Raw genomic sequence first — 12,474 nt, 5'->3', positions numbered from 1 at the left:
TTTTGCTTTCTTTCTCGTGAAGAAATGTCCTCTGCTTGTGGTGTAGGAATGAGAACAGGTGTTGGGGACAAGCAACCCATGGGATCTGAAACCTAGTTATAGCACGTATTTGCTGACCTTTGGTAAACTTGAGGCTTTTTAAGTTTGTAAAGTAGGGATAATGGTAGTGATAATAAATGCTCAGTCCGCTGTGCAGCGTGAGCATGACAGCGGCAAGGCCAGCGGGTGGCATGTGTCAGAGCACGATGTAGGGTCGAGTCCCGTACATCCCGTACATCCCATACAGTACTTGTGGGATACAGGACGCTCAGTGAATGCCACTGAACACTGATCATTTCAGATATCATGGACACGGTGTAAATTCAGTGGTTTCATCTGACCCATTCTATTTATGAAAGCTAACTAAATGCCAGAGGATGTACATGTGCAAACACGTGAAATACAAAGAAGACACAGTCAGATTTTTAAAAAGTACAAGAATGAGTAGTTTCTGCTTCTAGAGTGATTAAAGGAGGCTTCCAGGACAATGTAGAGTTCCAGAAAGACCGTGAGAGAAATGTAGGGGATAACGGGACTCCAGTGTGGCCTCTGCCTACAGAGCCACGCTCTGATTTATCTAAGCAGGCTCATGTGGCTCCTTCCTGAAACCAGCAGCCTACATGATCTCTCCCATTATGTCTCCCTTAGGATTCGGCAAGAGCTTAATCAGATTTTTTCCCTTTGAAGTAATAATAATATTCTCAGTCAAAGCCAAAGCCGTGTCTATAATTTTTCCATTTCAGAACAGATTTCCCTCCCAGGGTTCTCCTTTCCCATTAGTGTCACAGGCCAAAACGAGACTTACCAAGACGGGTTTGGGCAGATTGTCATTCTCACAAATATTTGGCAGAGAGACTCCAAAGAGTTGCCCTGGCATAGGAGATGTTGGCGACACAGGCAAGTTATCCAGGTGAGTGCTAGAACCACGCCAGAAGGCCCAGTTTATGATAGATCTTCTCCTTTTAAATGTCTTCTGACCTGAGTCTAAGGAAGAAGTGAGATTATTAGGAAAACTATTTTAATTCACATAGTCTTATTTTTATAGTTTCCAACGTACAGGATGTTCATTACTATGGTTCAAAGAGAAAAATGCTTATAGATGTCCTTTGTTACTGACAATCCAATCTAAGAAATTTCCATGTAACATTTTATAAATTAAGGAAAAATCAAATGTTTGGATTAATGTCCGTCCCATTTTTGGAACATCACTGGTCTTTTGAGTTTTGGCACTGAATTTTCAAAGGCAAAGGAAAGCCTCTCTTTACTCTAACAACTTAATGCAAAAGGTGTTTCATACCAACACATATATTATCCCATTTTAAAACGAGACTAGGCACACAAAGAAGTTGAAGATTAAATCAGATCACAATTAAATGGTGAGAAAAAGAAGGGAAGAGGAAGGGAAAGGAGGAGGGAGAAAGAGAGGAGGAGGGGTAGAAGGAAGAAGAGAAGAGGAGAAGGAAGAGGAAGGAAAAAACCAAGAGTTGTCTTTATTAAGATGTTCTCTAGAAACAAATAATGCTTTATTACTTGTTGTCCCTCTCTACTGCTGAAAACAAAGACAGGAAGCTAATGTTCTACATTTCCACCACCCCTTTCTTTCCAACTGCAAGGACTTTTTTTTTTTTTTTTTAAAGATTTTATTTATTTATTTGACAGAGAGGCAGCGAGAGAGGGAACACAGCAGGGCAAGTGGGAGAGGGAGAAGCAGGCTTCCCGCTGAGCAGGGAGCCCCTTGTGGGGCTCCACCCCAGAATGCTGGGATCACGCCCTGAGCCAAAGGCAGACGCTTAACGACTGAGCCACCCAGGCACTGCTGCAAAGACTTTTTTTTTTAAGGTATCTTTTTAGTTCTTGACTTCAAAAAGCATGTTTAAGGCCGTATGGATGGGTGCAAACATTAGTGAGACTTGTCCCTGGCATGATAAAGTTTATGATCTAACGGGGAACAGGTCTGATGATGGTGGGGAGAAAAGCAAGGGAAGGGCAAAGCACCAAAGGCATTCAGAAGAATGGTAAAGCACACCTACCCATTAAGAGGGAGGGAGTGATCCTGGAGGCATTTGCATTTGATTTGGATTCTGAATGAACAAAATTTCAACAGAGCGCCTGACTTCGTGGCTTGCACCTTGTAAGTACTCAATAAATCATTCTCAAGCAGTAATTGAATTGAGGGGAGATTTAGATGGAAAGGGACAGCATGAACAAAACAGGCAGAAGAAGGTCGACAGTGAATCATGATTTTGTGAGATCATAGCGCTAAAACATTTTTGATGTCATCTGTATCTAATTTTAACATGAAAGTCGATGGATTTGCACAGGATTTGATACTTATGAAGACACGTCTCTAAAGTTCTTTTGGACCCTTCCACTGCCATCCCCCAGGCACCAGCACATACACACAGATAACAAATTAAACTCCAGATGAGAATTAAAAAATACAAAAGCCTACCTAAAGGCACCAAACAGTGACCAGAAGAAGGTGAGTACTGGAGGTAATGGCATGGCACAGGGTAAGTTTCCCATTCTTATAGCTTTTAGCCTGAGGACAGGCTCCAGGGTGATAGGGTCACTAAAATCTGGAGAAACATGCACTCTCACTGGCTTGAAAAACTACAGAATGGAGATGGAGGTAACCATAGCAGCTGGAAAGTGTGTGCGTGCGTGTATGTGTGTGCGTGTGTGAGAGAGAGCATGTAATCCCAGAAAAGAGAAAAAAATGCATAGCAGGAGCCCCAGATATTGTGTATAAATTTTGCCTGAATCTCTGGCTGGCCCACTAAGCACACATGTGTGACGCAGATTCAAAATGGCTTGTGGTTAAGATTAACAGAACTGAGATTTGAGGTGGTATAACTTTCAGGTGGTGCCCACACAAGATCAGATACTCTTTTCTCCAGTGACAGTGCGTGGGGATTAGTCATCAAACTCTGCTATGTGACATCAGCAGCGCACCAGGCTACCACAGGTGATGTTCAGCTGGTCAATGGGACCATTGAAGGAGATTATCTTTTCAGGGTGGAAATGGTCATGAGCGTCAAATGCTAATTTCAAGTAGGAGTTTTATAGAAGTGTTTTATATTGTTTGGCTCTAATGTCCCTTAGCATTTAATTTCCTCAGAATAACCAACTTAAACCAAACACCATAAAAGCCAGGTTGTGGGTAGACAATCAAATAAGTAACATCTTACCAAACGGCCTTCAGGCCATCATCCACCTTTGGCGTCCTAAGAATACGTTAAGTGCATCAGTAGTACCTCCAGGTATAAAGCTCTGGAGTCAGGAGCCCAGTTAGACTCCTGGTTCAGATATTTATGTGGGAAAGTTACTTAGCCTGTTTTGTCAACTTTAAAGTGAGAATATGACCTATACCTCAAAGCCTTATTAAGAGGATTAAGAAGGATAATGTACGTTAAAGTACTACTTTGCAAGGGTATGGGTCACCGCAGTCTTCATTGAAACTGTGAAGACATGGATCTCCTCCCCACAAAGAGGACCCTCTCCTCGAATCCATTCTCCACTTAGTGAAACACCCTTTGGGAAGTGTGCAGACAGAATACCAGACTGCTTAACTAAAGCACTTCCTGCCCTGACATTCCCCATCTTTGCCATTTTAAAAAACAGAGGAAACGAAACCCATTCTTAAATCCAGGAGGGAGGTTCCTGTATTTACCAATGTCAGTCTGCAAATGGTTGTTTAATATGTATTTTGAGCAGTTGTACTCAGTCTAGTTTGCTTGTTTAACCTGGTTTCATTATTTCTAAAACTATCAGATTTATTTGACTTTTTAGTTTTCACACACTTCTTAGGAAAAATGCTTCATCATAAAGTTATATACCCAGCTATCCTATGAGTGTTGACAGAGGATAAAGTAGAAATTGAGTCCTGTACTTCATTATAAATACTTTCAGTTGCAGCCAAACCTTCTGTTATGTACAACATTCAAGTTTAGAGTTCATGTTCACTCTGGGACCGAGAGAAAAAAATTTCATTAAAGTTATTTTCTTGCAGAGCTTTCAATGCATAGCTCTTACTTTCTAAATGTCAAAGGCTGATGAAAAAACATGCTATTACTACAAAAAATATGAAGGAGATGTAATTGTAGATGAAACTAAATTTATATAAATCTAGCTTTACTAAACAATCCTGGCAAGATTCAAGTTAGTCTTTCTTCATGCTTAAATTAGGGAACTGAATGTCAAAAGTTACAACTCTTAAAAGTTTGTGCTTATGGATTATTATAGAAAAATAAGTTTAAAAACCTTAATGAGAAATTTAGTAAGATGGAACTTGTCATTAGGGAAATACAAATCAAAACCACAATGAGATACCACCTAATGCCAGTCAGAATGGCTAAAATTAGCAAGTCAGGAAACAACAGATGTTGGCAAGGATGCAGAGAAAGGGGAACCCTCTTACACTGGTGGTGGGAATGCAAGCTGGTACAGCCAATCTGGAAAACAGTATGGAGGTTCCTCAAAAAGGTGAAAATAGAGCTACCCTATAACCCAGCAATTGCACAACTGGATATTTACCCCAAAGATACAAATGTAGTGATCCAAAGGGGCACCTACACCCCAATCTGTGGAAAGAGCCCAGATGTCCATTGACAGATGAATGGATAAAGAAGATGTGGTATATATATATGAATATGTGATATATATATGGGAATATTACTCAGCCATCAAAAGGATGAAATCTTACCACTTACATCAACGTGGCTGGAACTGGAGGTTATTATGCTGAGTGAAGTAAGTCAATCAGAGAAACAATTATCATATGATTTCATTCGTGTGGAATATAAGAAACAGCAAAGAGGATCATAGGGGAAGGGAGGGAAAACTGGGAAGAAATCAGAGAGGGAGACAAGCCACGACAGTCTTAACTACAGGAAACAAACTGAGTGTTGCTGGAGGGGCATGGGTAGGGGGCTGGGGGAACTGGGTGATGGACATAAAGGAGGGTACATGATGTAATGAGCACTGGATGTTATATGCAACTGAACTCTACATCTGAAACTAATGATGTACTATATGTTGGCTAATTGAATTTAAATAAAAAAAAAATTCTAGCAGGATGGAAATGTAGGAAGGTCCTGAACTCACCTCCTCCCATAGACGCACCTAGTCTATAGCTATATTTGGAATCACTTCCTGTAAAAAACCCTAAAATCTGGTGGAGCAACACCTTCATACTAGACAAGCGAGAAGGAAACCAAACCAAAGTGGATAGGAAATGCTGAGACACAATCTCACCATAAACTCTCCCCTGACATAGTGATCCACAATTGGGAGGAAATCCAACACCTGGAGCTTCTCCCTGAGGAGTGAAGGGTTTGTACCCCACATTTGACACACCGACTTGTAAGACTGGCTGGCGCCTGAGAGATGAGTCCCCAAACATGGTTTTGACAACCACCAGGGTCATTACCCATGAACCCACAGGGTTGTGCCGAACTGAGAAACAGTTCTTGAAAGGCCCATATGCAGACTCACTGGCCCCACAGCCCAGTGCAGAAGCAACTCTTTGAAAAGCACACAGACTTCATGTGAAAGAGACTCATTTCCTAATTTTAAAGCATTGGCCTGAGGGGTAGGGACCCATTGGGATATTCTCTGGGAATGGAAGCTTCCTGGTCTCCATCTACCTTGCTAAAGCCAATAGGAATGTATATTATATACATATATTTTATAATTATATATATATTTCTTTCTAGCAGGTGCCATCTTTATGCTCCAGCTGGTGGGCACCATCTTCTACGCTCTCCCTCTGCCTAACTAAAGCTGGCAGGTGCCATATTTTCTCCTTTTTAAAATTTTTCTTTTTATTTCCCTTTACCTTTCTCTTTTTTTCTTTTCTTATTTTTCCTTTTTTCCCCCTTTCTGGGCAAGTACCATCTTTGCACTCCCCCTCTGCCTTGCTCCAACCAGTGGACACCATCTGCTCTCCCTCTGCTTGCTCAAGTGTTACTATAAATCCCAGAGATACACACATCAGGTGACCAGTTTTTGTGGCTCTCACCCTGGGGATGCCCAATGATTGCCTGGTACTGGAGGCCAAGGGGACCTGCATTTCTGGGTGCCATGAAACTGTAATAGTCAGAGACAGTTCTTGGCAGACTACCACACCCAGGGCACTGCAGGCAGCAGACTGAAATATACCCCCATTCTTTCTGTAAGAGAGGCCTACTTGCCAGTCCTGGAGACTCAGGTTTAGGGGCTAGCTTCAGATTTGGCCCATATCTAAAGGCTTTGAAGTTATTCTCAGGGAACACAGGATAGGAGACACCATCTCTGCACTTTCCCTCTGCTTCCCTATAGGTCACCACTATCTCCCAGAAAGAAGCTTATACATTCAACTGGAGCCCTGACTTTTGCTATTGCTGCCCAGGGGACACCTTCGGATGGCCTAGCTCTAGGGACCATGGGCCTATGCTTGTGGTCCCATAGGACTGCATACGTTTGCATTCTTTAAAAGCTGCTTCCCCGGGGGTCTGGCTTCTAATCAGCTTAAATCTAGGTGCTGAATGAGATCCTCCCCTTTGGAACACTGACTGGTCTTGGCACACACTCAATTACTGGGAGCCATTAACAATAAAATAGGCTTTTTGAACAACCACAAAGGTCTGAGAGACAACCAAGAAGGGTGAATGTTATGGTTCATCTTCTACACAAGGCCAACCCTTCAAGACTGGGAGAGGTAACTATTTCATTTAATGTATAGAAACTTGTATAGAGAGTTAAGCAAAATGAAGAAACACAGGAATATATTAAAAGCAAAAGACAAGATAAAACCTCAAAAAAAAAAACCTTAATGAAGTAGAGATAAGTAATGATAAAGAGTTCAAAGTATTAGCCATTAAGATGCTCACTGAAATCAGAAGAATGAAAAAACACAGAACTTCAAAAAAAAAAAAAAAAGACAGAAAATACAGGAAAGTTCTAAGCAGAAATCACAAAGCTGAAGAGCATAGAAATGAACTAAAAAAACACAGTAGAAGGGTTCATCAGCAGAATAGAGGAAGTAGAAGAAAGGATCAGTGTACCTGAAAACTGGGCAGAGGAACTTATCTGTTCTGAGCAGCAAAAAGAAACAGGGAAGAAAAAAGAGTAAAGACAGTTAAAGGGACTTATGGGACAACATCAAGCAGACTAACATTTGCATTTTAGGATTCCCAAAAAGAGAAGAAAGAGAAAATGGGGCAGAAAACTTATGTGAAGAAATAATGGCTGAAAACTTCCTTAAGATGTGGAAATAAAGAGACACCCAGATCCAGGAATCCCAGAGAGTTCCAAATAAAATGAATCCAAAGAGACCCATACCAAGACGCATTATAATTAAAATGCTGTATGTTAAAGACAAGGGGGGGAGATCTTAAAAGTATCAAGAGAAAACCACTTGCTACATACAAGGGACCCCCCTTAAGATTATTTGATTTTTCAGCAGAAACTCTGCAGCCTAGAAGGAGTAGCATGATATTTCTGAAGTGCTGAAAGAAAAAAAAAAATTTCCAAGGAATAAGAATATGCTACATAGTGAAGTTATCATTCAGAATTAAAAAAGATACAGAGTTTTCCAGAAAAGCAAGAGCTAAAGGAGTTGATCACTACTAAACCAGCCTTACAAAAAATGTTAAAGGGACTTCTTCAAGATGAAAAGAAAGGGCACTAATTGGTGATAACTAATTAGTAGCATATAAAAATATAACTCTCAGTGGAAATGGTAAACATACAATAAGATAGTGGATTAATCACTTACAAAGCTAGTATGAAGGTTAAAAGACAAAAGTAGTAAAAATGACTACAATAATTAGTTAAACATTACACACGATAAAAAAATGTAAAATGTCACATCAAAAACATAAAACACAGCAGGGGTAGAGTAAAAATGTAGAGCTTCAGAAAGAGTCCAAACTTAATATCAACTTAAACTAGAATGTTATAAGTTTGTTATATGTAAGCCTTGTGGTAACCACCAAACAAAAACCCAGAGTAGATACACAAAAGATAAATGAGAAAGGAATTGAAGCATACCACTTAAGAAAATCATCAAACCACATAGGAAGAAAGCCTGAAAAGAAGAAAGGAACAGAGTAACTAAAAAACAGCCAGAAAAAAAATTACAAAATGGCAAGAAGCACATATCTATTCAATAATTACTTTAAATGTAAATGGACTAAAAGCTCCAATTAGAGTAGAAAACATAGAGCGGTCGAATGGGTCAAAAAAAAAAAAAAATCCACGAAAGTCATCCATATGCAACCTCTAAGAGAATCACTTCAGACTTAAGGACATACACAGACTGAAAATGAAGGGATAGAAAAAGATATTCCATGCAAATGGAAACCAAATGAGAGCTGGAGAAGGTATACTTATGTCGCATTGGACAAAATAGACAAAGTCTGTAATAAGAGGCAAAGAAGGGCATTACATAATGATTAAGAGGTCAATCCACAAAAGGATATAACATTTGTAAATATTTACACACCCCAAATACGAGCACATAAATATATAAAGAAATTATTAACAGACCTAAAGAAATTAAGTAGATGGCAATCTAATAATAGTAGAGGACTTTGATATCCCACTTACATCAATGGACAGATCATCCAGACCAAAAAATTAATAAGGAAATACTGACCTTAAATGACATGATAGACCAGAGGGACTTAACATACATACAGAACATTCCACCTAAACAGAACAGAATACACATTCTTCTCAAGTGCAAATGGAAAAATTCTCCAGGAGAGATCATATACTAGGCCACAAAAGTGGTCTTAACAAATTTAAGAAGGTGAAGTCATATCAAGCATGTTTTCTGACCAAGATGATACGAAACTAGAAATTAATTACAAAAAGAAAACTGGAAAATTCACAAATATGTGGAGATTAAACAACCACTGAAAAACTAAAGGGTCAAAAAATTTTAAAGAAAAATAAAAAATACCTTGAGACAAATAAAAATGGAAATATGCATATCAAAACTTTTGGGATGCAGAAAAGCAATTCTAAGAGGCAAGTTCATAGAAATAAATGCCTATCCCAAGAAATACGAAAAATCTAAAATAAACCACCTAACTTTACACTTCAAGGAACTAGAAAAAGAATAAATAAAGCACAAAGTTAGTAGAAGGAAGGAAATAACAAAGATCAGAGCAGCAGTAAATGAAACAGAGACTAAAGTGATGAGAGAAAAATCAATGAAACCAAGAGCTGCTTCTTTGAAAAGATAAAGAAAATTGACAAATCTTTAGCTAGCTCACCAAGAAAAAGAGAAGGCTCATATAAATAAAATCAGAAAGGAAAGAGGAGACATTACAGCTGATACTACAGAAATACAAAAGATAACTATAAATAATTATACACCAACAAATTGGACAAGCTAGGAGAAATGGATAAATTCCTAGAAACATACAATCTTACAAATCTGAAAAATGGAAGAAAGAAAATCTAAACAGACCAGTTACAGTAAGGAGATTGAATCGGTAATTAAAATCCTTCCTACAAACAAAAGTCCGGGACCAAATGGCTTAACCGGGGAATTTTACCAAATATGCAAAGAGGAATTAATGAAAATCCTTCTCAAATTCTTCCAAAAGATAGAAGAGGAAGGAATACCATCAAATTCACATCAAATCCACTTTATTTTTTTTAAAGATGGATTTTATCTATCTATCTATCTATCTATCTATCTATCTATCATCTATCTATCTATCTATTTATCAGAGAGAGAGCCCACAAGCAGGGGGAATGGCAGGCAGAGGAGAAGCAGGCTCCCTGCTGAGCAAGGAGCCGATATGGGACTCGATCACAGGACCCTGAGATCACAACCTGAGCCGAAGGCAGACACTTAACCAACTGAGCCACCTAGGTGTCCGTGTCAAATTCATTTTAAAAGGCCAGTACTACCCTGATATCAAAACCAGACAAAGATGCAATAAAGAAAATTACAGGCCAATATCCCTAATGAACACAGATGCAAAAATCTCAAGAACGTATTAGCAAACCAAATTCAACAATACATTAGAAGGATCATACACCACGTTCAAATTTATTCCGGGGATGCAAGAATGGTTTATCATCGGCAAATCAATCAATGTGATACACCACATTACCAAAATGAAGGATAAAAATCATATGATTATTTCAATGGACATAGAAAAGGCATTTGACAAAATTCCACATCTGAGGGCAGCATACCATGCTCCACAGGCCAAATCTGGCCTGCCACCTCTTTTTGGATAGTCTGCAAAGTTTTCACATTTTTGAAAAGGTTGAAAAAAATCAAAAGAAGAATATTCAGTGACACATACACATTATATGAAATTCAAATTTTACTACAACCTATAACATTCTTGCTGGAACACAGCTACATTCGTTCATTTATGTATTACTATCCATGAGTGCTTTCACTTCATGCTTAATGGCAGAGCTGAGTACTTGTGACAAAGACCATCAGTGGTACTCTCATTGCTTTGCAATGGTGCTCAATACAGCAAACTACAGTGACACATTTATACCTGGATAGTGTTTTGAGTGCCTTGTATATCCTGATACTGAAAAATTTAAATTTTTTATTACCTGTCATGTTTAGTGTTGAGCTTTTAAGGCACAGAGCAGTGCAAATGACTCTGTTGTTGCAATAAGTGGCAAAGTATTGTGCTAATCAGGCAACAATATAACAGATGTGGTAAAAGAACACAATAAATGTTGACATGATCATATCAAGAACTCACCATAATATTTCCAACTCAGAAGAAATTATTGATTATAAGAATTCAGGATATTAAAAATAAAATATTTCAGCACTGCAGAATTTCTTCCCCAAAACAAACCAAAACAAAACAAAAATGAGGTTCCAACAAAAGTCAGTTTCTGAGTGGCTCATTGTTAGTAATGCAAGGAAAGCCATTTACCAATGTGGAGCTACCTAAATTTTGTGTGCTTGCAGTAGATGAAGGGATGTGTACAGAGAAACTAGACTTAAGACTATGAGCCTTCTGGGGCACTTGGGTGGCTCAGTCAGTTAAGCATCTGACTCTTGGTTTTGGCTCAGGTTGTGATCTCATGGGTTGTGGGATTGAGCCCAACATCTGGCTCCACACTCGGCAGAGAGTCTGATTGAAGATTCTATCCCTCTGCCCCTCCCCCCACTTGTGCACCTGCATGCTCTCTAGTAAATAAATAAATCTTAAAAAAAAAAAAAAAAAAAACTGTCAGCCTTATGGTGAGAACAGCTGCTTGAATAGTTGAAGACATTCCCAGTAATATTAATAGGAAACTAAAAAACAGGACAAATTATTTTAAGCCACTGTCCTTGGTTCTTGATTAGTTGGCAGATGTTATCAATACTACTCAGTTGTTTATTCGAGAAGTCAGTGCTTTGTTTGAAGTGACTGAGGTATTAGCCTTGACTAGTCTGCATGGAATGACGAAAGGTGAGAATATTTTCAAAGGATTTGACAAATTAATAATACTTCAGTACAACCTGAAGTGGAATCTGCAATGGTGCTCGAAGTGTGTGGAGCAGAAAAAGACGTAATCTGACAAATTTACAAAGTTTTCGAAAAGTAGTATTTAATGCCTATGGTTATTTACTGCATTATTCATCAGTAGTACTGTGTGGGAAACATCTGCATCTATCAGGTGTTACTGGATCAGTAGTTTCAACAGTAAACTTCATTCACTCTCCTGGACTTACCCACTGCCATTTCTGTGACTTTTTTTCAGAAACAGAAGCTGAGGAGCCTGCCCTGTGCCATCACATAGCAGCTCAAAAGCTCAGCAGGGGTAAAGTTTTATAGTAATCTTTGAACTAGGGGCTGAGATTGAAATTTTTATGAATGAGAAGAATTTTCCTCGTGGTGAATGGCTTTGGAAATTAGTTTTTACTGAAAACTTGATGATGTTTCTTAATGAATTCAACCTAAATTACAAGGCAAAAAAAAAATGCTTACATATAAAACTTTTGAAAGGTTCATTTTGAAACAACTGACATTTAATCACAAGTAACGTCGAACTGTTTTTACAGTTCTCATGCTGTCAAAAGTTCAGAGAAGCAAGATCTCCATTCTTATACAAATTTGTAGCAGATATATTTTCTGCTCAAACTATAGTTCCAGTGGTATTTTACCGACCTCAATGCAAGTGCAAAGGAAATTTCCATATTTCAAGATCCTTTAACTGTGCAATCGAGGAGCTTCTGCCTAATCTTCAATTGGAAGTGATTAATCTGCAATGATGTGCTAAAAGGCAAATATCAAAAGAATAATCTAACAAAATTCTACAAATGCCTTCAAAGAGGGGAATATGCTCAAATAAAATTATATGCTTGTAGAATGAAATCTGTATTTGGCATTATCTATGTGAAAAAATATTTTCAAAGATGATAAAATATATAAAATCTTATTACAGATCAGAACACTTTGCATT

General features: G+C 38.5%; 1 protein-coding gene across 1 annotated transcript in view; it reads right to left on the bottom strand.

The window, feature by feature from the left end:
* Window positions 1-12,474, bottom strand: part of ARHGAP20 (Rho GTPase activating protein 20) — a 127,095-nt gene that overhangs the window by 13,669 nt on the left and 100,952 nt on the right. The window contains exon 10 of the mRNA XM_040631242.1: window positions 845-1,023. Coding sequence (XP_040487176.1) covers window positions 845-1,023 — 179 coding nt within the window. The remainder of the gene's footprint in view (window positions 1-844; window positions 1,024-12,474) is intronic.

Source organism: Ursus maritimus, unplaced genomic scaffold (assembly GCF_017311325.1).
Source record: "Ursus maritimus isolate PB19 unplaced genomic scaffold, ASM1731132v1 scaffold_16, whole genome shotgun sequence".
Classification (NCBI taxonomy): domain Eukaryota; kingdom Metazoa; phylum Chordata; class Mammalia; order Carnivora; family Ursidae; genus Ursus; species Ursus maritimus.
The sequence above is the reverse complement of the archived record's forward strand: the minus strand, read 5'-3'. Positions and strand labels throughout refer to the sequence as shown.